The 24,058-nt window shown below is 54.1% G+C and overlaps 11 protein-coding genes across 11 annotated transcripts; 7 read left to right on the top strand and 4 right to left on the bottom strand.

Moving 5' to 3' along the window:
• Positions 1-1,140: 1,140 nt before the first annotated feature.
• On the bottom strand, positions 1,141-3,413 carry BO94DRAFT_456210 (uncharacterized protein; the record flags this gene model as incomplete). Its single annotated transcript, XM_025607690.1, has 3 exons — positions 1,141-2,759; positions 2,805-3,184; positions 3,367-3,413. 3 exons carry the CDS (start codon positions 3,411-3,413, stop codon positions 1,141-1,143), a joined length of 2,046 nt encoding a protein of 681 aa, XP_025471782.1.
• A 421-nt stretch (positions 3,414-3,834) lies between these two features.
• Positions 3,835-5,375, bottom strand: BO94DRAFT_552993 (ERG4/ERG24 ergosterol biosynthesis protein; the record flags this gene model as incomplete). Its single annotated transcript, XM_025613627.1, has 3 exons — positions 3,835-4,934; positions 4,994-5,301; positions 5,347-5,375. The coding sequence occupies 3 exons, from the start codon at positions 5,373-5,375 to the stop codon at positions 3,835-3,837; spliced, it is 1,437 nt and encodes a 478-aa protein (XP_025471783.1).
• Positions 5,376-5,599: 224 nt separating this feature from the next.
• BO94DRAFT_455968 (putative formin binding protein) lies at positions 5,600-6,541 on the top strand (the record flags this gene model as incomplete). Its single annotated transcript, XM_025607684.1, has 2 exons — positions 5,600-5,623; positions 5,681-6,541. 2 exons carry the CDS (start codon positions 5,600-5,602, stop codon positions 6,539-6,541), a joined length of 885 nt encoding a protein of 294 aa, XP_025471784.1.
• A 514-nt stretch (positions 6,542-7,055) lies between these two features.
• Positions 7,056-7,626, top strand: BO94DRAFT_216414 (uncharacterized protein). Its single transcript, XM_025606195.1, has one exon. The coding sequence runs from the start codon at positions 7,139-7,141 to the stop codon at positions 7,460-7,462; it is 324 nt and encodes a 107-aa protein (XP_025471785.1). The 5' UTR covers positions 7,056-7,138; the 3' UTR covers positions 7,463-7,626.
• A 586-nt stretch (positions 7,627-8,212) lies between these two features.
• BO94DRAFT_542300 (putative C6 finger domain protein) lies at positions 8,213-10,844 on the top strand (the record flags this gene model as incomplete). The annotated part of the gene is made up of 3 exons (XM_025613086.1): positions 8,213-9,166; positions 9,209-9,932; positions 9,982-10,844. 3 exons carry the CDS (start codon positions 8,213-8,215, stop codon positions 10,842-10,844), a joined length of 2,541 nt encoding a protein of 846 aa, XP_025471786.1.
• A 372-nt stretch (positions 10,845-11,216) lies between these two features.
• BO94DRAFT_530912 (D-mandelate dehydrogenase-like dehydrogenase) lies at positions 11,217-12,792 on the bottom strand. Its single transcript, XM_025610780.1, has 5 exons — positions 12,679-12,792; positions 12,295-12,509; positions 11,764-12,173; positions 11,467-11,706; positions 11,217-11,395 (listed from the first exon to the last, which is right to left on the bottom strand). The coding sequence occupies exons 1-5, from the start codon at positions 12,729-12,731 to the stop codon at positions 11,297-11,299; spliced, it is 1,017 nt and encodes a 338-aa protein (XP_025471787.1). The 5' UTR covers positions 12,732-12,792; the 3' UTR covers positions 11,217-11,296.
• Positions 12,793-13,018: 226 nt separating this feature from the next.
• On the bottom strand, positions 13,019-15,352 carry BO94DRAFT_483476 (putative cell cycle control protein (Cwf19)). Its single transcript, XM_025608921.1, has 2 exons — positions 14,046-15,352; positions 13,019-13,999 (listed from the first exon to the last, which is right to left on the bottom strand). The coding sequence occupies exons 1-2, from the start codon at positions 15,318-15,320 to the stop codon at positions 13,178-13,180; spliced, it is 2,097 nt and encodes a 698-aa protein (XP_025471788.1). The 5' UTR covers positions 15,321-15,352; the 3' UTR covers positions 13,019-13,177.
• A 102-nt stretch (positions 15,353-15,454) lies between these two features.
• Positions 15,455-16,933, top strand: BO94DRAFT_483479 (putative ATP binding protein). The gene is made up of 2 exons (XM_025608922.1): positions 15,455-15,619; positions 15,690-16,933. The coding sequence occupies exons 1-2, from the start codon at positions 15,577-15,579 to the stop codon at positions 16,844-16,846; spliced, it is 1,200 nt and encodes a 399-aa protein (XP_025471789.1). The 5' UTR covers positions 15,455-15,576; the 3' UTR covers positions 16,847-16,933.
• A 328-nt stretch (positions 16,934-17,261) lies between these two features.
• BO94DRAFT_530916 (uncharacterized protein) lies at positions 17,262-18,134 on the top strand. The gene is made up of 3 exons (XM_025610781.1): positions 17,262-17,400; positions 17,471-17,588; positions 17,639-18,134. Exons 1-3 carry the CDS (start codon positions 17,395-17,397, stop codon positions 18,043-18,045), a joined length of 531 nt encoding a protein of 176 aa, XP_025471790.1. The 5' UTR covers positions 17,262-17,394; the 3' UTR covers positions 18,046-18,134.
• A 1,627-nt stretch (positions 18,135-19,761) lies between these two features.
• BO94DRAFT_216471 (S8 family peptidase) lies at positions 19,762-21,539 on the top strand. The gene is made up of 4 exons (XM_025606196.1): positions 19,762-20,346; positions 20,397-20,841; positions 20,887-20,975; positions 21,034-21,539. The coding sequence occupies exons 1-4, from the start codon at positions 20,023-20,025 to the stop codon at positions 21,451-21,453; spliced, it is 1,278 nt and encodes a 425-aa protein (XP_025471791.1). The 5' UTR covers positions 19,762-20,022; the 3' UTR covers positions 21,454-21,539.
• A 538-nt stretch (positions 21,540-22,077) lies between these two features.
• Positions 22,078-23,803, top strand: BO94DRAFT_562736 (putative MFS multidrug transporter; the record flags this gene model as incomplete). Its single annotated transcript, XM_025614313.1, has 5 exons — positions 22,078-22,283; positions 22,329-22,350; positions 22,395-22,468; positions 22,512-22,841; positions 22,900-23,803. 5 exons carry the CDS (start codon positions 22,078-22,080, stop codon positions 23,801-23,803), a joined length of 1,536 nt encoding a protein of 511 aa, XP_025471792.1.
• Between the last annotated feature and the right edge of the window lie 255 nt (positions 23,804-24,058).

A 24,058-nucleotide genomic window follows, 5' to 3' on the forward strand; every position in this document is an offset into this window, starting at 1 on the left:
TGGGTATGTTTGAGATGGAGATAAGAATGAGTGAATAATATTGAATCAGATTTGGGATTATCGAGTACAGTAAATCGTATGGTTATTCTTAACAGTATAGTAATGTATTAGGGATAATACTACAACCAGGATCTCAAGAATTGTAAGTACTATAAACCCTGCAGATGTTTGTGCTTGTGCTTGCAGGAAATACTATACAATTTGAGAGGTGTAAACTGTAAACACAGAGAGTTTAGCTGAGGTGAGGTGAACCTTATCGCGATAAAACATCATGCTTAGTTCAGATAAGAAAAAAATATATTTTCTGCACTGCTTGCTTATCGAGCACGACACTGGGTGGTAAATCACACCTTCACTTTTTCTACAATTGGAAATATAGTAATTAAGAAATGTCGGATTTCCTACAATGTGTATTAAATCCCTCATATTCTATCATGTCTTGGGTTATTCTTAATACCAGTATAGCAGCCAATAAATGCCATGATAAATAATAAGAATCCATGTAGCTCTCATACCCTCTCACTGGCTATAGCCTGAAACAACAACACCTCCCTAGTTACCTAGTAGTCCTAGGTAGTACCTACCAGCTACAAGGATCCTCATCCTATCATATCTCCTTTTTCAGTCCCCTACCTATCCAGCAACCAAGAACCCCAATCCTATTCCGCACCACCAGACCTGAATCACAGTCTCATATCTAGGAATAAACAAACCTGAATATGCAGCGTGCATCATCATGCAGAATCAAAACAGCCAAAGCATGTACACAGGACGCACAGCTTAATAGGGTGATATAACATATGTAATATCCATACAGAGTACTCCATACTGTGCGGTTGCATTCTCAAGGCGGGGGATCGTCCTTGCATGGGGGTCTGTGAGGAGGTGGTTGAGGATGTTATATGCAAGGCTGGAATGTGAAATACATGGTTTGGTCGGGCTAGGCCTTATGGGTATGCTTTATCGCGTATGCTGATTACTGAGTATTTGGGTTAGGTGGAGGAGGTTTGCAAGTATGTGCTACGCAGTAGAACCGATAAGCAATATTAAGATAGTATGTAGCAATCCAGCACATAATCAGACGCCACCTTCCATAACACCATCCATATGTACAAGCTAAACTCCAAAATTCACAAGCTATCACGGGCGCGGGCGCATTTTCCGAGGCACTGGCGTTGACCCAGCGTTGATCTTCAGCAGGTTCGTCTTTGCGCTACTACTGCGCAGTGATGTCTTGATGCTTTCGCCCGCAGCCTTAGATGGTGTTGCGGGCGCCCGTCTTGGCGATTTCGGGGTCAGCTTCTTGCGGTGATCACAGCTTGCAGAGGTGTCGTCGCTGCTGGTGGGTGACGACACACCCACGGTAGCACCCGAGTCGGGTTTGGCTGCTCCGGGCCCCAGCCGGCGCACGCGCCGCGTCCGAGGCGTTGCAGTAGCGGGTGCAGTAGGCGCTGCGGTAGCTGCATCGGCGCCATCCTCCCCACCACTCTTCTGCGCCACTTGCGACCGCGTCGTCCGGCTACTGGCTGCCTTTCTTTTCTCGGGGCTTTGGCCCTTGCTTCCGCCGTTGCCAACGTCATGCCCATCGCCCTTCGCACCATCTTCTTCACCCTCAAACTGCACCAGCCGGTGGTCGTTCCAGGCTACATGCTTCTTCTTGCGTGATCGTCCCGAGTCATCTCCCGACCTATCCTCGGTGCAAGGGGAGCTCTCTTTCTTGGCCTCCGGGGATTTACGTGCTAGCGCCTGCAGAACGAACTTTGGCATCAACGCATTGCCCTTGTTGAGTCGCGTATTCCGCCGTGTCTCGAGCGCTAGCTCCTGCGCCTCGGTGCGTTGCAGGAAGATAAATTCGGTGCCCTTGGCACGGCGCAGAGAGAGGGTGTTGCGCACGGCTGCCGCGGCGGTGATGGTCGTCAGTAGCGAGGAAGCGCGGCTCGGGCGTGGTCGGCTACTCCGGCGAGGGCTAGAAGGTTGCGTGTTTTCCTCGTCCTGTGGCTTGGTCGGCGACAGCTGAGGCTTCTGAGGTGATGGTGAGTTCGCGTCGAGATTCTCCAGCGCACGGCGCGACGGTGGAGTCGGAGACGCGACCGCGACCGCGACCGACACCTCCTGCTCAGTCTTTTCTGCATCCGGAGCGATCATAGCGGCAGCTTTGGCCTCGCGCTTGGCCTTTGCCTTGGACAAAAAGTTGTTTAGCAACTCGGTGTCCTCTCCGTCCAATGAGCTTCGGAGGGCGGACCGGACCAGGGTCGATTCCTGTTCGACCGTCAAATCCGGCACGGGGACGTTTATCGTAGCAGGTGCCTCCTCTTTCACGGTGTCTGTAATCAAGGTGGTGGGCTGTTCGTCGGGTTGATCACCGATCATCGTAGTAACCGCCTGTTCGCCATGGTCATCTTTCGTCGTAGGCACTTCTGCACTCGCATCGGAGAGATCCAAAGCCGGTTGTACGTTGACCTCGTGGGGGTTTATGAGTGCTGGGCTGTCAGTCATCCCACTGAACACTAGCGGCGACTGGCCATGTAGCGTGCGGGGATAGGCTGCGTCGGCCGCCAGTCTGGTGGGGGTTTCCGGCATCCGACTGCAGCATTCGTCCTCATCTGCAGGGTTCTCCGCGAGAGCTTCCTCCAACGTCGACGTGGGCACCTCCGGCACGTTGCTCGCATCATCACCAGACTCTTGTGGCTGAAGACTATCGTATTCCACCGGCTCATCGGAAATGTCGACAAAATCACTGTAAACGAGGGGTAGTTTGCCTGTGACCGTTAGCCCCGATCAATCTCCATAGGGAGATAACTCACGTCGTCGTCCATTAACACCCAACTCCCACTTTGTCTCTAGAAAAGAACGCCCGCGCACCCCATCCTCCAAGTCGTCCGCCTCCAGGGCAAAACATCGGCGCTTGACACCGCGAAATAGGCCGGGGTTCCGGGATGTGTTGATTTCCAAATGCAGGTCGTAGTCGATAGTGTGACGGTCCGCCGCAGTCAACTGCTGCAGAGCCTTCATGCTGTTGAAGGAGGAGCGAAAGCGTTTCCAGACTTTACGCGACTTGCCGCGTGCCCGGAATGCGGTCGACGGCTTGCGCTCCCAGACGCGGGGAGCGGTTTTGGCGGTCTTGACGGGTGTAAATCGGAATCGTGTGTCTTCTTGAGAAAAATTGGTCCGTAGGTGTGGGGGACTGTGTCGAGGGTGGCGTTAGTAAGGTCAGGGTGAGGCATCGATCAGGTAAGAAGGACATGATGGCGGTAAAAAAGGGGTAGCCACGACATGTTGTGGCGTCACGCATCTCACACAGTGCCTCCCAATAGGTAGAGGAAGATACGGAGCTATCGACAGCCAGAACTCCACGAGGGAACTCACCACGCCCGGAATGCGTCTGAAGGACAGACAAAGTCGGCCATCTTCATTATTGAGGCGCGACGGAATGTGGCTGGCGCTGACGTCAAGCAGCCCCGGAAGAGGCACGGAGATCGAGGCCGACTGGGAATAGAGATTGTGTGAAGGATATCGATGTGAAGTACTGATGCCGTGTAAATAGTCAGTTTATCAATAGGATTCAATAACACGGACTCAATGATGGCGAGATGAATGAGCGGCGAGCGGAGTGGATTTGCTGTTGTGGTCCGGCCCCGGCTGGGTCGTTGCCCTGCCAACCAGCCCGGGATCGACGGCATCATCTTGGTGTTGAACACAGGCGGAGTATTAAGTAGGTAGATGGTTGGTGGATCCTTTAGAGCCTGTTACTTTGAGTGCATTAGACCCTGAGAAGTTTTTGGTTGGTCAATCTTCTCATCGCCTTTCGACTATCTGTGATACAAGCCAAATGCATCAATATACCCATGGTAGAATCCTCCACCGCACCGTCCTACTATACTTCTCCCAGTCCTCTCCGTATTTTGCAGCACACATGGCATCATCCCTACGCTCCCGGTGAATCAGTAGGATTGCAAAATAAAGCACGTAGAAGTAGGTGAAGATCAACCCCCAACTGTAGGCTTCCCCCTGGATCACCTCGCGCCCGTCCAGCATCTGGAAACCGTGAGAAACAGCCATACTCCCCGCCGGTAGAATCATATAGCCAGCCACGCCTGTCGGTAAGCTGAAAGGTAATGCCTGCACCCAATCGCCAAAATAATTGATATGGCGAGATAAGCCCCACCACCCGGCCGTGAGCAGTCTGGTTCCCCGCTTGGTCTGGATATACGACAATCCCGCCACACTCGGGTCAGTAGGCTGCGTACGGAAGACGTGCTTCTGATTATTTGCAGCCCGGAAGATGTACAGCCCCAGAGCAAAAACACCGCTCACAGCAGCGATGTTAATCCACCCCAGCTGCAGAGGATAGACGGACAGATACCGGCACTGTGTTGAGTACAGGAAAGGCACCCAAACGAGATCGCCAAATGACAGCATAAAACCCATGCCATCGGTGGTAATATCGATCATGGTCAAAATGCCGGGTTCGTTGTACTGACCGTTCAGAACGTAGAAGGCTTGGAAACAGGTGATGAAGACGATACTGTCGGAGACATAACCGTAGGTGCGATATTGCTTGGCAATAAAGGCTAGATCGAGCAGGATCCAGCCGGTCAACCCGGGATAAACCTCGCACCAGGTCTTGATATCGACCTCTCCGAACATTGGGAGGGTGACCCGAGGATTCAATTCCCGGCCAATGAAGAAGTCATAGATCAAATTTCCTGTATCACCGCCCGCAGCGAGTTCGCGGAGATTCCCGTTGGGGTAATTGGTGTCCACGCTGAAGCTGCGGATGTAGAGATAGGTAGAAAGTACATAAGATATCAATAAATTGGCGGTCAAAATCTGCACATAGTGGTCCGTGATGTATGTCCAGACCGGGAATTCGGCGCCTTGGAGGTATGTACCAACAGCACAGACGGATAAGAGGACGGCACTGGTAAAGAACGCTGTCAGGAAGCCATCAGCGGAATTCAGAGTTGAATAGAAGAGACGCGGGTATAATCACCATTCATACGATACTGAAGGGGACGGCCGTGATGCTCAAGCTTAGTGCCGTGGACTTGTTGCGCAGGGAGAAATTTCCATAGTAATAAATTCAACATATAGTATGCCAGAACTATACCGGTGACTTTCCAGTTGAAGAGGTTCCGGATTCCATCTGCAGGCCACCCAGCCTCGGCTGCCCATTTGTCCCAAGTAAGGGTACGAGGGTTCAAAAGAGAAGGGACCGGACAGCCCGAGACATCATTGCAGTTGAAAGCAAAGAAGTACAGAAGTACCGGCAGGCCAAAGGTGATGGCGGCGGCTCCTAGGCTACAGCAATCAGTCAATGTCAGTGTCAGGACGGAGGATACTTACGGTCCACCAAATTCGTAGCGATGGGCCATAATAGCAAAGCCCCGAGATGACGTCCTTCAGCAGTCTGTCAAAGGCAATTGCTGTGCTTGTTCTGCATTGAAGAGAGAGGATTTAAGTAGGCACCAGGGGTCTACAGTGATTACCATTTCGGGACTAGTGCGTGTCGGGGACAAGCCTGCCGGCGTGATATCATCCTGCGACATCCAGTCTACCCTCTCCTCGGCACAAAAGGCAGAGCAACTCGTTTACAGTCATGGCGGAGTATTGGAAATCAGCGGTAAGATTGCTTGGCTTACTCTCACTTCTGCCCCTTCGTATCACTAACCCCAGCAAGCCCAAAGTTTGGTGCAAACAGTGCAAGATCTTTATCCGCGATACTGCCTTTGAAAAGTCCCAACACGAGGCCACAGCCAAGCATCAAGGCAACCTAAAGCGATTCCTCCGCGACATCCATCGGAACAATGAGCAACAACAGCGTGAAACCCAAAGAGCCAAGAATGAGGTCGAACGCCTGCGACAGACCGTGGCCGGATCTTCGGCGGGCGGGAAAGACGGCGATGCGGCGCCCTGGAAACGGGCTCCCGTACCAGCTCCCCAACCCCAGGAGCGACCTGTCTCCATCGAGGAGCGAAAGCGACAGATGGCACAACTAGCAGAGATGGGTGTTGCCATTCCAGATGAATTCCGCAGGGAGATGGCGTTGGCCGGAGAATGGCAGACGGTGGCGGAGAAAGTCGTTCAACCTCGGGATGATGCAAAGGCCAGCCAATCGTTAGGTGTACGGAAGCGTAAACACGAAGAGCGCGATGAGGAGGAGGAAGAAGCGAAACGGGAAGCCGAAAGATTTGTGAGCAAGGGCTGGGGCTCTCGGACTCTCCAGTACCCAGGCGCGGCAGAAGACACTGATCTCGACGCACTTCTACAGTCAACAAAGGATATCAAGAAGGCCAAGCCTTCGAAAACTGCAGATCCAGATCCGAAACCCGAGGAAGAGCCAGACTCTACTAAGAGTCAGTTCGTGCCGGTCAAGTCAGAGGGGGATGTGGCAGCTCCCGAGGCTGGTGAGCCGTCGCAGATCAAGCAGGAAGAAACCGAGGCCGGGTCCTCGACTCCTGCAGTCAAAGACGAGCCCGAGGAGGCGCCGGCTGCAGGCGTTGTTTTCAAAAAGCGCAAGGCCAAGGTGATGAGGAAGTAATGGCCAATACTTAAATGACAAGCTTTTACGGAGCTACGATGAAACCGTCCTATACCGACGATTCTACATTGTGCATTGTGCTCTGATGCTATACAGTAACGAATCGATACAGGTTGCTGAACACCGCCTTCACTCCTCCTGGGGTTGGTTACTGGAGATGGCTGATAGCGATGCGATTCCGATGCACGGTCCATGAATATTATCACCAGGACATGGCGATAAATGGATGACTGTTGAGCATCTATTGGAAACGTCGGATGGTATCAAAACATGGATATGAAGAAAAGGCCGATCTGGAGTGCATGGACCACCAAGGCCAGTGCGAGGCGATGATTACTCCCTGGGATATCCGCAAGCAGAACGTCGCGATATGTCTGCTTTACAGGGTCATGTCTACAGCCTGGAATAGGAGACTATTCTCAACAGCTTGATGCACGTAGTACTAGTGCTAGACATGGTTGGACACTAGTATATGGGCTGGACAGATGGGAAATAGATGGATGTCAGATGATTGCGGTTGTTGGGTGACAGGACGAAGACTGGTGATAATGACACTATCCACTTTCTGAATTTGTTCATAATAGCGCAATCGCAGCAATGTGTAAACTCGAGTCTAAATCACAGAGAATATCGATGCGACGGGGGTGCTGCTGCGAAGCATCTGTAGGCTGGCTGGCTGGCGGCAGCGTTGCCACTGGTTGGCTTGGGTGGTTTTTTTTCAGCGCTGGGAAATTTGGCGCAAAACTGGCAGCGCTGGCAAAGTCCGGGGAGAGACTTGACTGTCTTCAGCGGGCCCGAAGCTCTCTTCTCTTTCCATTCTCTTTTGCATGCGCAACAACAAATTTATCGCAATCCCCTTGTCCACCCCCACCCCCGATGCGGAGGCAGTCTGGTGCCGAATTGCGTGTTTTGGTGCTATAGTCATTCGGCTCGCTTCTTTTCGCTTATCTGGCCCAGTGCATGGTAAGTAAACGAGAGCTTCTTTCCCATTTGCCTGCCCCGATCTTCTGCCTCCCGAAACGCGCCCGCCTCTTCGCTGCCCCCTCCATTTTGCCCTCCTGCTCGATCGCAGGTTTCATTATTACTTTCGGAATTGAATCAGTCTGGATGGCCTGGGATGGCTCCAACTGGGAACCCCAACTGGGGTCGCGCTGGAGGTGCCACCTGGGCGAGAACTTTCAGACGGTCGCATTCAACATCACCTGGGCTCCGATCCCAGCATCGACATCCGATTGACACATTCGAGGAATGATGCGGTTGCGAGCTGTTCACTTGGAATACTGGTCCCCGATCGATCAAGCCAAGCACCTGAACCTCCTCCGATGCGCGGTCAAATCCTGGAGAACCATCCTCGGCCCACTCCGTCCCCGACCATCGCGACCCCAAAAGACCTCAACCATCCTTCCCCTACCTCCACGGCCGGATAACACTGTTTGCAGCATTGGTGGTTCTGAAAGGGTGCATAGAATATTTGGGCCGTGGTCTGGTCACTAACACGCCCGTCTTCCAGACTAGAGAAAATAGCACCTCGCGGTCGCCGCACCCCTGCAAGTTCTTCCATCCGCAGATTTCTCCGTGACCGCCGGCCAGAGTTTGTCGTCATCGGAACCCATCGTCGGTGTCATTTCACTTCATTGCATCAGGCTGCAGTGAAGTCCCCCCACAATCGAGATGGCGGAAACGATAGAGCCGACCAACACGTCGGGGGAGCCGCCCAACCCGGCTCCTGAGTCGACCGATATACCCTCTGCCGACACCACTGAACCAACGGCGGACACATCGCTTCCGCCAATAGACACGTCGCTCCCTCCAATCGATGCCACGATGCCGGCAATGGACGACCACTTACCTAGCCTAGATCACGCCCTCCCCCCGATAGACGCGACGATACCGTCTTTGCCGCCTATTGACACTTCGCTGCCCCCGCTGGACACCACCTTGCCGGCTACGGACACGAATCTAACGGGTGGGGAGCCCGACTTCTCCTTCGACACCAAATCTTTGAACGACGGTCATGGGTCAGAGGCTACAAATTCGGTGCATGGGACCAGCTACGATTTTACCGAACAGTCGGGCCAGTCTTCGACTCCGGCTCCTACGTACCATTCTCCCGCGAATGGCACCCACCTGCAGTCGGCGCAGCAACAATCGCAAACGCCACAGGGTCAGCCCCAACAGCCACAGCCGCAGTATCATCAACAGTATGCGCAGCACTCGCCCTCCCAGCATGCCCCACAGCAGCACCAGCAACATGCGCAGGGACAGTCCCAGCAGTATCAGCAGCACCAGCAGAGTCCTGATATGTACAACAGCCACCAGGGTCATTCAACATCGATGAACACCCCTTCGATGCAGACGATGGATCCCCACGGACAATCCTCGCAGATCCCACAGGCTCCTATTGGCTCCCCGATGCCCTCCAACATGCCCCCGATGGCCTCGGTGGGCCAGTATATGACCGGATACCCGACCAACGTCGGACAGATGGGGATGAGCACGAATGCGCAGATGCGCTACCAGTTACCTGGAGACCCAAACAAGCTGCTGTCGGGGGGGAGGCATAAAAAAGAGGTGAAGCGACGGACGAAGACGGGGTGTCTCACATGTCGTAAGCGACGAATCAAGGTACGTGCCGGAAACCACCAGGAAAAAAACACCCTTTACTAGGGGTATGGGAGGGGAGATTGGGGGAGGGGAGGAAGCCGTGTGAAGGGAGCGGGGAGAAGAGTCGAGGCGGCGGGCCACAAAAACATGCTGCGGCGTTTCGCTTGCACTCCCGCTTTGTGCAGACCGACCAACCCCACCTGTCGCTTGTTGTTGTTGCGCCCACTCGCCTATCGCTACTCCCCGCCCGTGCATACTCTCTGCCTTTTTTTGTCGCCTCCCTTCGTTGCTTCCCTCGGATCTTTTTATTTACCTCTATTCTCTATTCTCGAGCAAGGAGGCATCTTCTCCCGGTTGAGTCTTGCCACTAACAAATTCACGCAGTGTGACGAAGGCCATCCTGTGTGCCGCAACTGTGTCAAGAGCAAGCGTGAATGCTTAGGCTACGACCCGGTGTTTAAGCAACAGCCTACCCCCTCGGCCATTCAGCCGGCTCCCAATCCTCATCCTTCCCTAGTCGTCAATCCTCAGGATCCCTCGACGTCCTATCCCGCCGCTCCTCCGGGCTACATGCCAGCAGCTTCCCAACCCTTTGCCCCATCCGAATCGCCCGCCCCGCCGAGTGAACAATACAACTACGGCGCCGCCATTGATCCGTCGCTGGACGTGAATAACTCGTCGAACATGGCCAGCATCCAGCATGCCGTGGAGGGGGGGTTGCAGCCAACGGTCAATCCGGCCATGACCAACACCAGTGGCACCCCGTCGGAGCCTACCAACATCAGACGTACGTGTCTTAGGTGATGTCCCGGTGTCCATCCACTAACAGGCTGCAGTCAAACAAGTCCATCTCAGCGAACTCCTCGCGCTCCGCGGCATTCCTCCTCCACCCCCGCACCCGATCACCTCCCTCCCGCCCAACCGTCTGGAAGAAATTCAGGCCGTGTTTTTGGCAACGTATGCCCCCGCCATTGACAAGTTCTTCGAGACTCGCTGGTTCCAGGAGAAAGCTCTGTCACATCTTCTGGCGAACGCACAGCTCATGGCTGAATACTCGGCGTTGATCGATGCGTTCAACGATCCCAACCTGGCCGATCCCAATGTGCTCGCCCGGCTGGAGAGCTTCGAAGCGTCGGTGGTCTGGAGCTCCATGACTCTGTGCCGCCACGTGATGAACGTATCTTCGGGGACTCAACCGGAATACGACCTCCTGGCTGCTGCCAAGCGGTTGGATGTTATTGAGGCTATGATCACTGGTGAATATTTGGACGCCAACCCCTTGGGGCAGTTCCCGACCCGGGAGCCCGCCGCAAACCCTCCTTCTCTGCCCGACCAGCTGATGCAGCGGTCGTTGGATTTCTGGACCGCGATCGGGCACTTCTTGACCCTGCACGACAACGAAGCCAGCTCTGCCAAGGAGATTGACGACACGCTGGCACGCTGCCGCACGCTGCTGGACACATTTGAGAACCGGGATGTGATCTACTCGATTGCAATTGCGCGCCACCTGGGCCAGCGGTGGGCGGACTTTCCCCGCAGCTTTCCACAGCCGATCCCGACGAACGAAAAGGACGCTGGGGCGAAGTTGTATGTGGCGCAGAAGTTCCTGGAGCAGGAGGCTGGCGGGAAAGGCACGACCCAGGTGATCAAGCGCCTTTGCGGCATGGTGGTGCGGTCCTGGATTGTGTCGCGGGAGTGATTCCGCGCGGAGGTGCGCACTGACGATACTATTTGCGACCTGTAATATGAAAAAAGCGATTGGCGACTACCGTTTGATGATGTTTAACTAGACATTTATTTTCTTGCTCATTTGTTAGCTTTACCTGTTTACCCCTGTGGCTCCGATTGGAGGGGCCTTGGTTGGTCCGGGTTTACCGGGCGGGGGGGACGGGAAAGCCGTCGCATCACGACTCCGGAGTTGATTCGCTTCAGGTTTGTCTGCAGCTGGAAGGCAGTTCACGGCGTTACGGCTGCATCGTTCGAAAAGGAGGTGGTTCTTGATCTTGCCTATTCTTTTTTTCTTTTTTTCTTCATGGTTCCGGATGGTGAATGAAAGTTTGCAGAGAATGAATTAATGAACAACAAACCCTGTATATATCCCTCATGGGAGTCTATCATAGTCTAGCGTATGTACAGCTGTCTCCTGCAAGCTCATAGATCTGCCTGCTCGGGCACGGGGCTCTTCAGCTTGCCCGTCTCCAGCGCCAACCGGACATTCTCAATCGCCCACTCTTCCATGGAGGTTTGCGTCTAACAATTAGCATCGCCATCATCACCATCATCACCATCATCATCACTGAAGAGATAATCAGAGCACTCACCTCAACCGTCCAAGTCCCCATATGCGGCACCAGAAGCACCTTAGGATTGCTCACCAACCCAGGATGCACCTTCGGCTCCTCCTCAAAAACATCCAGACCGGCCGAATACACCTTCCCACTATCAAGAGCCTGTACCAGCGCCGCCTCATCCATGACCGCCCCGCGCGCGGTATTGACAATCACCACCCCATCCTTCATCTTCTCGAACTCTGCCGTGCTGATAATATGCCGGGTATGTTTCTATACCCAAACCCATTAGCCACACCCCCTCCACCCCCAAAGAAAGGAAACACTCACATTCAACGGCAAATTCAAACTAACCACATCACTCTGCGCCAACAACTCCTCAAACCCCACATACTTAGCCCCATCGGCCAACTCCTCACTCAATTCCCGTCGATTATGATAAATCACCTTCATCCCGAACGCCTCGGCCTTCTTCTTCAAGTTGCGTCCAATACCACCCATACCTAAGATACCCAGGACTTTTCCCTGGGGATCATGGCCCAGTACAGGGGCGGGCTTGCCTCGCCAGTTACCTTCCCGGAGAGCATGCATCCCGTAGTTGAAGTTTCGGAGTGCTCCCAGGATCAGGAACATGTTGACGTCGGCGGTGGCGTCGTCGACGGCCGTCGGGACGTTGGAGATGCGGATTGGGGGGGACCGGGCGGTACATGCGTGCGGGTCGATTTGGTCGTAGCCGGCTCCTGGGGTTTATTTCTTCTTGTTAATATGATTTCCGCCGTAGGTTATTTTGGGGAGGGGGGGGGGGGGGGGCGTCGCTTGGGAATGGGATGTGGAAGGGTAGAGGAGGTGGGGGGAAGGTACCGCAATGCGCCAAAAACACCAACGACTTAGGCAATACATTGACGAGTTCCTCATCGAATAGACCGGTGATTTTGACGGAGTCGAAGGTGCGGTAGGCGGCTACGACGCCGTCGAATTGGCCCGATTGACATTCTTGGATGAAGTCGGTGCGGTTGGTGGCTGTGGGGCGGATTAGGTCGGCGATGGTGGAAAGGGACGACCAGGTGGTGTGGGCGCTGTTCTTTTGTTAGTATGTATTTGGTGATGAGGGCTTGGGTTTGGTGCTGGGTGTGTGGATGGGGAGGAGGAACGGGGTTTGGGGTGGAGGGGATTGTTGTGATGCGGGGAATGATGATGCTGTGTAACGTGTATGCCGGGTGGGAGGTAGGGGGTAGGTGGACGTACTGGATGATGTCTCCCAGGAGGAGAACCTTGGGTTTGGGGTCGCTGGAGCCCATTGTTTCTTTTGTTATGTTGTTTTGTTTTGAGGGTGGGGAAGAGTGAGGATGATAGTGTCTGGGAGAGTTAGATGGAGGAGAGTCGTGGGGGTGCCAAAGTACCTCGGGGGGTTATATACCGGGTGGGGGAGGGCTGGGTCGGAACCACCACAATGAAGTCAAGTGGGTGGGAACTAACTACGTGAAGATCTGGCCGGAACTGTATACCCGGATAGGAAGCGATGCTGGGTATAAGAACTACAACGAGGGAAGACAGAGACAGAGAGATAGGAAAAGAAAAGGTACCCCCACGGCCCCGCTTCCGATATCGTTGTGATGTTGAAACCCCTCGGCTTCAGCTCCGGTTGGTGCGGGCAATCTATACAGAGGCATCTTACTACTGCATTGGATATAGTTCAACCAAGTGAGTCATACAAATACGTGCGTGACTAGAATAATGAGGAATCTCATCCCTCCACCAACACCCGTGTCCAATCAAACTTTCTCCAGCGCTTCTGGAAGACTGGCACACGCCGATCGCCCCCGCGCTGCCAGCGGCCCTGCCGCTTGATGACATCCGGCGCCACATCCAGCATGCCGCCCAGCACTTCTCGGGCGAAAAGATCTCCTTTCGGCCATCGGTTCTCGTCCTCCACTACATGGCCCAGCCCCCCGTCCAGCTGGAACCACACATGGAAGTACGGCATCTCCTTGGCAATCGATCTCCGGAACGCGCTCCGGCCCATCCCCTGCTTCGACTTGGCTAGTGTGTCGATCAGCTTCCGGTGCTGCGACCACTCTGCGTCCGACGATAGGATCGCCTCCTTGAAGAACGCTGGAGATGTCTCTCCAAGGCTGTATGGCAGCGGCACCACCTCCATCGCCGCGTGCCTCTTCCGATGGGGCTGCGCTGCGTTCTCGTAGAAAATAACGTCGCGGCCCTGGTCGTGGTACATACGCGTCAGACTCTTCATAAAGTTCCGAATCTCCTCCCACTCGTCATCATCGCATTCGAGCAGATTCGTCCGATGCTGGATAGGAACAATCGTGGCACAGCTCTCGTTGAGCTCGGGCTCGGTGGGAAGAGAGAGGTAGACCCGAGTCGCCAAAGACACCACGGGTGCAATAGGAGGCGTGTTCGTGTCCTCATGGTGGCAGAGGGGGCAATTATCGAGGATACGGTTCATCTTCTGCAGCTCGTTGATGGTGATGTTCTTGATGTCGATCTCGGATCGGTGCACCCGCTTCGCTAGCTTGGAGGCATTGTCGTCCATGTATTCCAGGTCATTCTGAGACATGTTAGCATGCATTTGGAGAATCAGCGCAAAAGCTCACCTCAAACTTGGCATCCTTGGCGATTCTCTCTGCCATCCGGCGTCCGTCGCCTCCAAACTGTCCCCGGGTCCGTCGTTCTTCCTGGACCATATCCTCGATAGTCATTTCGTCGTTCTCCTCCACCTTGCCACGCTCACGGCCGCGGCGGTTGTCGACCGCCTTGACCTCGTTGCGGGTGCCAGCCAGCATTCGGTTCTCCATCACGCCGAGCACCACCACATCGGACTCCTTCCGGTTGGACATGGCCGCCGCGGCCGCGTTGTAGCGCTCTTCGAGCTCTGCTGCATCTGGCGCACCCCTGATCTTGGCCTTCATCATCTGTGCCTTCAGTCGGTTGAGTGCCGTCAGATCCAGGTGTTGAGTGGTGTTTTGTGGCGGCACAGTTTCCACCGGCTTGCCTTGACCCTGGGCATCAAGTTCCTTGCTTGGACTGCGAACATGCTCATGGGGATCGCGGTGGACATTCTCCTCAAGCTTCCTCTCCTGAAACAGTTCACCCGTGGGCTTCTCCTTGCCCACGTAGCCTTCGCCGTATCTGTCACGGCGATCCAGTTCGGCTTCTTCCTCTCGTGCATCATCAAACGAGCGTATATCCCCAAAGCGGTTCAACGCAACCTCCTCGACGGACTTTCCGGTCTCCTCTGCCTCCCTGTAGACGGCCTTTAGTCGGGTCATTCTCCACTGCGAACCGGCGTCCCCAAAAGTATAATCGACCTCATGTTGTGCTGGCTCCTCCTCAACTTCTTCAAGAGCTTTGCCATCCTTCAAATCACGTAGATGGGTATTGAGCTCCTTGCTGTGAATTTTGAGCTCAAAGTCCGCTTGGAGCATCTTCGGCTTCGGCTCCTCCTCCAAACGCGTCGTATTGCGTCGCTGAACGTAGTCAATATCTAGACCTGACGGCCCCTCCATCCAGGCATCCCTCTTCAAGCGTGTAGGTTCTTCTTGAACGACTTCCTTCGGAGCAGGCGCTTCCGCTTCCTCGTCTCTGCTGTCGCGGTGTCGACGCTTGTGTGCATGGTCGCGATCATCCCCGTGTTCCGAGTGGCGCGATCGCTTATGACGGTGTCCACTGTCTTCACTGCGTCGTGACTCTCGACGTCGCTCGTGGTCGCGCTCCCTCGACCGGGATGAACGGTGACGGCGGTGGTGTTTCGAGCGCTCTCGGCTGCGGTCGCGGTCGCGGTCCCGATGGCGATGCTTGTCCCTGTCACTCCTCTCGTGTCTGCGTTGTTGATCCTCCGCCAGCGATTTCTCGAAATCTTCAAGCGTCATTGTGATGGTTGAAGCTAGTAACTGGAAGATGGTGAAGGAGTGAGGAAAAGGCTGCGGAAGGAATGACGTCTGGGCGGTCCAGACTCCACCCGAGCCGATCTCCATCCCCGCGACGCATCAATTTTTCGGCCTCCCCGCCATCTTCATCGCTGTTCCCCTCCATCCTGTCAAAGTTGGCTTTGGAAGTTCTCGGCTCCTCGGATCGCATAAATATCACCTTACTGTCCGATAGCTTCCACTCTCCCCAGATCTAACCATGGCGCAAGCACCCGTGGCCGTCGTCTGCGTCGGCATGGCAGGTATGCTGATACTCTTGCTACTGCTTCTATCTGAGGATTGTCTTTGCTAACAACAACGCGCTATAACTAGGTTCTGGAAAGACGACCTTCATGCAGAGAATCAACTCCCATCTCCATTCCAAGAAGACGGTCCCCTACGTACTCAACCTCGACCCCGCCGTCTACTCCGTTCCCTTCGAGAGCAACATTGACATCCGCGACTCGATCAACTACAGAGAGGTCATGAAGCAATACAACCTCGGCCCCAACGGCGGTATCTTGACCTCCCTCAACCTGTTTGCCACGAAAGTCGACCAGATCATCTCCCTGCTGGAGAAGCGCACCGCCCCGAACCCGGAGACCCCCTCCGCCAAGCCCATCGAGCACATCCTCGTCGACACCCCCGGACAGATCGAGGTCTTCGTGTGGAGCGCGTCTGGAAGCATTCTCCTCGAAACCCTGGCCTCCTCGTTCCCTACCGTTATCGCCTATGTCATTGATACCCCCCGTACCAGCTCCACGAGCACCTTCATGAGCAACATGCTCTACGCCTGCAGTATCCTGTACAAGACTAAGCTGCCGATGATCCTCGTCTTCAACAAGACTGATGTACAGGATGCCGAGTTTGCCAAGGAATGGATGTCCGATTTCGATGCGTTCCAGCAGGCGCTACGGGAAGAAGAGGAGTCGGGTGCTTTTGGCACGGAAGGCGGAGCAGGTGGCTTTGGTGCCGGAAGCGGATACATGGGCTCGCTTCTGAACAGCATGAGCTTGATGCTCGAGGAGTTCTACCGCCATCTGAACGTTGTCGGAGTGAGCTCCATGACGGGTGATGGTATTGATGAATTCTTTGCGGCCGTGGAGGAGAAGCGCCAAGAGTTTGAGCGCGACTACAAGCCCGAACTGGAGCGCAAGAAGAAGGAGCGCGAAGAGACCAAGGCGGCGCAACGGGAGCTGGAGCTGGGCAAACTGATGAAGGATATGAGCGTTTCGGGCTCTAGCCGAGGCAAGCGCAAGGACACCGAAGCCGAGACTGTCAGCGAGGCCGAAGAAGAGGAAGATGCTGCACAGAGAGATGATGATGACGACGATTCCGATGATGATGGATACAGTGCTGTTCCCCCAGCTGGTGACAGCGAAGGGCTCACGCAGCGGTATAAGGATGCGCTGGAAGGTCAGAGCGGCACTCCTTCCGATGCGGACAACAGTTTCGCGCGGTATTTGCGCGCGAGCAGCATCAACCAGTGAGGTTGGGCTTAGGATATATGCATTTGATCTACTTCATATCGGTGTTTACGAAGGCGTTGATATCTGGTCCTTATTGATCGATTCATGAATAAATGATTAGAGATTATTAATCACTGATTCAAAGCGACCTTGGTGTTGTTCGTACTGATGCACGGCTTCGAGTTATCAGGTTGTATGAATACCTGAACATGTGCAAATGCCCATCATATTGCATTTTTGGAAAAGCTTCAAGCAATTGAACTGGACTATAGTGTATTAACCCAGGAATTCTCACTCAATTCACTTGACTAGAAATGAACCAGGCACAGTGCCTGGATGTTCTGCAGCTGGATGACTCAGCTGCGAATCTGCCCGGGAATGGATGACATCATTGGGCTGAGCTAGCAATGACCTCACGAGAAATCTCGGCCTTTATAACGACCCCAAGAACCGCCGGTGCTCCTGTCCAGGTACATTGCTCAATTTATTGGCTGCCGGACACTATAATCCCCCAAAAGTTCTCTACTAAGACAACGCACTAGCGAACCAACCAAGAGACATCATACACCATGGATGTAAGCTTCAATCCCTTGCAGCACCACGACAATCAGCTGCACGATTAATGCTAATACTGGAGCTCAACAGGTCTTTTACGCCTACACATACTCGACGGCGGGATGGCTCACTCTCCAGAGCTTCGCCCTCATCGCAGTCCCGGAGATGATGACCACAATGCTAGAGAAGGAAAGCAGGCAGCCTACTGGTAAGCGCATTGGGCTTCTTTGAAAGAACTAAAACTAACGCAGATACCAGACATTGAGACCTACCTCTCCCGCTGCTTCGGCTTTGGTCTTCTCACCATCGCCATATTAACTGTCATGCTGACGGGCTCCATCCCCCTGACCGCCTCTATCACGGATCCCGTCACCACAGACGACTCCGACCCCAAGGCCCCCTATGCCGTACCCACGATGCAGGTGACGACCGTATTCCATTTCATCTCAGCAGGCTATGCCTATGCCTGGTGGGCGGAGAAGGGACAGCTGGCGTTCGGATTTGGAATGCTGGGCTCAGGTGCTCTTGCTTCGCTGGGAATCTGGTGTGCGCTGTTTGCGAGCAGCAATGGGAAGATTAGTCGGAAGACGGGCGCGGATAAGAGGACGACTGGTTTTCCATTTGCTAACAAAGAGGCGGCGAAGAAGCATGGGAAGGGATTGTAAATCTGATGTCGCGCGGACTTGTACTAGAAATGAGGTTCATAGGTAATAGATAGCGGTTCTGGATAGTCATCGACAGTTAAATATACCTATCTCTTTGATACTGAGTGTCATCAATATTTCTGAAGATTGCGGGGAGCCTTAGGCCGCTGTATCACTGTAAGCAGGCCGGGTCACCTGATCCTTTTGCTGATTTTGAATTGTCCTACAATCCAGCTCCATCTTCACAATCTACCCGCCTCCTGAGCGAATTGCCAAATCTCTTTCTTGGTCCACATGCGTGCCTTACATTCTTCCTACAGTATATTGTTTCAGCCGTTCCTAGGCCAGGATATGTCAAGACGACAATGAGCACTAAGGATGCACCGGCAGCCCATTAACGATTCCTTGTATCTCCATAGACGGGGTCCCCGAGATATCACGGGGCCCGTGCAACGAAGCTCAGCCAAGACGCGCTTGCAACCTTGAGCTCCCAACGCCAATCCCCTTCTACCCCCTCTCCTGTGTTAACTCATATTATTGACTGGCCTGAGAGATGATATCCCGGTCAGTGCCGCTCTGGCCGTTGTCACAATGCAACCCTCATCTTCCAAATTGATTTGCATCCGTCAGACAGCCTCCATCCCGCTATCACCAGACATGCCAAGGTAGCTTGACTGACTCCGGTCTGCAGGGGAAAGGCTGGCAGGTGGCATTGGCCGTCAGTGCTGCACGGCACGGAGAGACACTGACAATGATCATCTGGAACCTTACACTCGACCCCATGATGTTGGACGGGTTACCAATGTTACAAATGCAGGGGACCTGCTTCACGTCCCTGCTGCCACGGCCCCAGGACCATTGACTGTTCGACGGTGACCACTGATGTTGCTCTACATATACCTATATTTGTGTACGGCCTCAGGCGGACCGCGCTGGTGTAATTTCCCCGGGCCCGATGAGCTTCGCACTGAATCGACACTAGCCCCTGACCGGCTGGAACCTGGATCTTCTCACCAGCTCAAGTAACAACGCTGGCTTAATCTAATTTGGATGCATCAGGGGATCTGCCGAGGCACATGCTACTCATAGGCTACATCGGTGGCACCATACTTTGATCGTGGCCTTTTAAGTGGTTGAAAGATTTCATCACAAGAGCATCGGATACCAATACATTCTTACGCCGTGGGAAGGGACAGGACTGTTAATACTGCGATGGCATACACAAGTTTATTCGAGGCTATTTTCGTGTCCGAATGCTGTGCAACTCTGGGTAACCAAGCTCCAGCTCATGCGCAAATGCCAGGTTCCTATGGCGCAATTCCAAATGTCGCTCATTTCCCTCCAATCAATGAAATATCCTGGCAGAGATATCCGCCTTGTATAGCAAGAGATATCGCGTGAAGATGCCAAGCATTGGAGGGTCACATTGGCTGTATGAGACAGATGGTTGGCCATCCCCGCCTCTTCAAGGCTCATTGCACGACATCAACATCTCTGAGCTCTGCTGCAGCTGCGGCAAGTCTAAGGTTTGGGAAAGAAGGATAGGTTCGTCAAATAGAAAAGGATTGGAGATCACACATTGGTGACGCCACTAAGAAAGAGGTTCAAGACACTGGTCTAGATAAGAATTTCATTAACGGATCATGGAGTTGCTTGACAGATGGCTGGTCGACCTAACCCCGCTGAAGAGTGCCTGGCGACATTATCCCTGCGCCCGTATCGGCACCCTCTGCATGCGTGGTACTTTCCCTGATGAAGCACAACCAAGTCGTCCGAGGACGCAATGTCACCCTCTGAGTTTTAAACACACTCCAGTGCCTTCTGACCCGTTCCCGCTTGGCCTAAATCAAGAAATGAGTATGACTGGGCTCAGTGAGCCCGGCGACGGGATGCAGGCCTGGGTCCACAAGGATATAAAAGGACCAGCCCATTACACTATCTTGCTCGGATTTTCTGTTTAGATTGATATTCTCATCGCCGTGCGACTATCCAGCCCAGATGGCTTCCTTTAAACGTGCTCTGCTACTGCTCGGTGCCCTTTTGCCTGCTGTCTTTGGTGTTACAGGGCAGGAGCCTCACCAGACTATTGAGACGATCCCCGGAAAATACATTGTCACCTTTAAGCCGGGTCTTGCTGACGCAAGAATCGAATCCCATGCAGAATGGGCAACGGAGCTTCATAGGCGCAGCCTAGCAGGCCGTAGTACATCCGATAACAACCTCCCCGTCGGAATCGAGAGGACGTACAAGATCAACCAATTTGCTGGATATGCAGGCTCTTTCGATGAGGCTACCATCGAGGAGATCCGCAGACACGCCGATGTTTGTTGAGACCTTCTGCTCATGAGAACGGGACTGATTTGTGCGTGCAGGTAGCTTCTGTGGAGGACGACCAGGTCTGGTACCTCGATACTCTGGTCACAGAACGGCGAGCCCCTTGGGGCTTGGGTAGCATCTCCCACCGGGGAGCCTCTAGCACCGATTACATCTATGATGACAGTGCCGGCGAGGGCACCTACGCCTATGTAGTGGATACTGGTATTCTTGCGACGCATGAGGAGTTTGGTGGCCGTGCCAGCCTGGCATACAATGCCGCCGGTGGCCAGCACGTTGACAGCGTCGGACACGGCACGCATGTCGCAGGGACCATCGGCGGCAAAACATATGGCGTTTCCAAGAAAGCCCATATCTTGTCCGTGAAGGTGTTTGTCGGTGAATCAAGCTCGACGTCGGTCATTTTGGATGGGTTCAATTGGGCTGTCAATGATATTGTGGGCAAGAACCGCACCAGCAAGGCTGCTATCAATATGAGTCTTGGTATGTTATGGCCCCATTTATGCACATGTGTGTTAACCGAAATAGGTGGGGGCTATTCCTATGCTTTCAACAACGCCGTCGAGAGCGCGTTTGGTGATGGTGTTCTTTCAGTTGTCGCAGCTGGAAATGAGAATGTGAGCTCTCCCAAACTCGCCACATCCGGAGAATAATCTCCACTGACACACACTGCAGAGAGATGCATCACGGACGAGCCCGGCTTCTGCACCTGATGCTGTCACGGTTGCCGCCATCAACAGAAGCAATGCTCGTGCCTCCTTTTCGAACTACGGTCCCGTGGTTGACCTCTTTGCGCCTGGAGAGAACGTTCTTTCGGCCTGGATTGGGTCCAACTCGGCCACCAACACCATTTCTGGCACATCGATGTCCACCCCCCATGTGACAGGCTTGGTTATTTATCTGATGGGCCTGGAGGAGCTAGCCACTCCTGGGGCCGCGACTGCCCGCCTCAAGGCATTGGCCACGCGGAACGTTGTTACCAATGTCTCCAATAGCCCTAACCTTCTGGCCTACAATGGTAACAGCCGTGCGTCAAAGGATGATGGCGACAACGATGGTGATAACGATGGTGACAACGATGGAGATGATGCCTAGGGGCTATGATAGAGGTCGCGTTACGCTAGAGCTGGGAGAATAGGGTGTTGATTGGCTAGGCTATATCCGAATTTAAGCGATGCCTGAAAGTTTCCTGACCTCCGCCTGTAGACTAAGGTCCAATTCTGGGCCACGCTGCACAGATGTGGTGCACAGATCTAACCTCCTACAGACAGGTTAGGGTTGAAACAAGCGCGCCAATTGGACCCAAGGGTGTCTCGCACATGCGAATGCCATTCCTGTTTACCTCCCGACGTGGTACCGGAACGAACCTAGATGAAGATCACGGAGAACTGTGCAGCACAAACAACCAGCGTTTCTGGGTTGGATCGTGGCATTCTTGTCCACAATACTTGTTGCCACCGACAATAGCCGTGGGTACACTGGATCTAGAGCCAGAAATCGACTGCTTCCCCGGACGGAACAGCCCCGTATTATAATGAACCGGCGTCTGTGCGACTTGGTTACAGACCGATTGCCAGCGGATGGTCTCAGCTGGAGAGTATGTACCCTACCTCGGGGCCTGTGCTTCAGGAAGCTCCGAAAAACACCACCATCCCCTATATAGTCCATCCCCTATCTATCCCCGCATCGTGCCCAGTACCCTATTACTCCCTCCTCGCCATGAAGCCTGCTACCCGAATTACCACGGCCCCCGTGGAGAGCGAGAAGGAGACTCTGCTGACGCTACTTCCACAGTATGGCTTGAAACTGGCCCCTGATGGGCTGCACATCCAGTGGGCGTTGGGGAACTGTCGACACCCTCGGAACTGGAGCTTGAGACGCAAGGTGTACGATACGACGCTGATTATATTCCTGGAGTTCTTCACGTAGGCATCTTCCTGGTATCAGCGTCTGGAGACTGACCATTCCAGTACTGCAATCAGCACTGCCGGGGTAGGTGCCCTGATCCCTTGGATATCCACTTACTGAAGACTTAGTCTACGGCGGCCAACCATGCTGTCCATGAGTTCAACATCCCCAAAGAGCTATCCATCTTTCTCTTCGTCTCCATGTCAGTCCCTCACCCTTTCACTCAACCCATACTGATGTCCCAGATACCTCATCGGCCAAGCCATCGGGGGCGTCGTCTTCCCACCCTACTCGGAGGTTTTTGGACGCAAGAAGCTCTACGTGGCCAGCTCCGCCTTATACAGCCTCTTCTGCATCGTCATCGCATCAGTCCCATCCCTCGTCGGCGTCGTGATCGGCCGACTGTTCTGCGGCTTCCTCTCCGCCATCCCCACCACCGTCGTCGTCGGCAGCATCGAAGATATCTTCAACTCACGCGAACGCGTCTGGGTGATCTGCATCTGGACCATGTTCGCCAATCTGGGCCTCGTCGTCGGGCCCATCCTCAGCACCTTTGTCGTAGCTGACACCAACTGGTACCCCTCCCCTCCCAACCACCACCTCTACCTATCTATCTCACTAACCCCAACCCAGGCGCTGGATGTTCTACCTGGCAGCCATCGTAACCGGCATCCTCACCCTCCTCCTCCTAACCCTGCACGAATCGCGCCCCTCCCTCCTCCTCGCCACCGAAGTAAGCACCCTCCGCAAAGTCACCAAAATCCCCACCCTAGAAGGCCTCAACCCCGACAAAGCTCCCAACCTACGCAGCTTCGTCCGCATCGCCCTCTTCCGCCCTATCCGCCTCCTCTTCACCGAACTCATCATCTTCATCGTCTCCATCATCAGCGCCATCGCCATCGCCCTCGTCTACCTCTTCACCGAAGCCCTGCCCCCCATCTACCAATCCTTCGGCTTCACCCCCAAGCAATCCTGCCTCCCCTTCATCGCCATCGGCCTCGGCCTAACCCTCGGCCTGCTCACCCGCTGTCTCGACCTCCGCATCATCGCCCACCACCGCCACCAAGGCCGTCCGCTCCTCCCCGAAGACAAACTCACCGGGTTCTGGATCGGGGCGCCGATCCTCGCTGCCGCGTTGTGGCTCTTCGCCTGGACGATTCCCCCCGCTGTTACTCATCTCCCTTGGCTGATTTCTATCGTGGCGTTGGTTCTCGCAGGGTATAGCTTAAATGAAATTGATTATGTGTTGGGTGGGTATCTAACGGATAGTTATCTGAGTTATGCGGCGAGTGGACTCGCGGCGTTGAGTTTGGTCCGGGCGTTGTTGTCCGCTGCGTTGCCGTTGATTTCGGCTCCTATGTTGGATAGACTTGGGGCGAATTTCACGGTCTCGGTGTTGGCGGCTGTCGCGACGGTGTTTTGTGCTGTGCCGCCGCTTTTTTCGCGCTTTGGGAGGGAGATTCGGGCGAGGAGTGCGTTTGCCAGGTTTAGTTTGACTATGTATAGGGAGTTTAGTGTTGATGAGGAGGGGTATTAACTTTGTGTTTGTTGGCTTGGGGTGGGTTTTGGGGGGAGACAGATGGATGGATGGGGGTGGTGAGAGGGGAATGGAGGGAGGGAGGGGATAAAAGTTAGGGTTGGTCAAAATTGATTACTACTTATTATTATTACTGATTCAACGTATATAGAGTTGGTAAGAGCATGGTAGTCCAATTGGTACCTGTAGTCCAAATTGACAAAACAGAAAGATTAGTCGTCAAAGAAGATAGCATTGTGTAAAAGGAGAGACTGC

This window comes from Aspergillus sclerotioniger (assembly GCF_003184525.1).
Source record: "Aspergillus sclerotioniger CBS 115572 chromosome Unknown BO94scaffold_3, whole genome shotgun sequence".
NCBI lineage: Eukaryota > Fungi > Ascomycota > Eurotiomycetes > Eurotiales > Aspergillaceae > Aspergillus > Aspergillus sclerotioniger.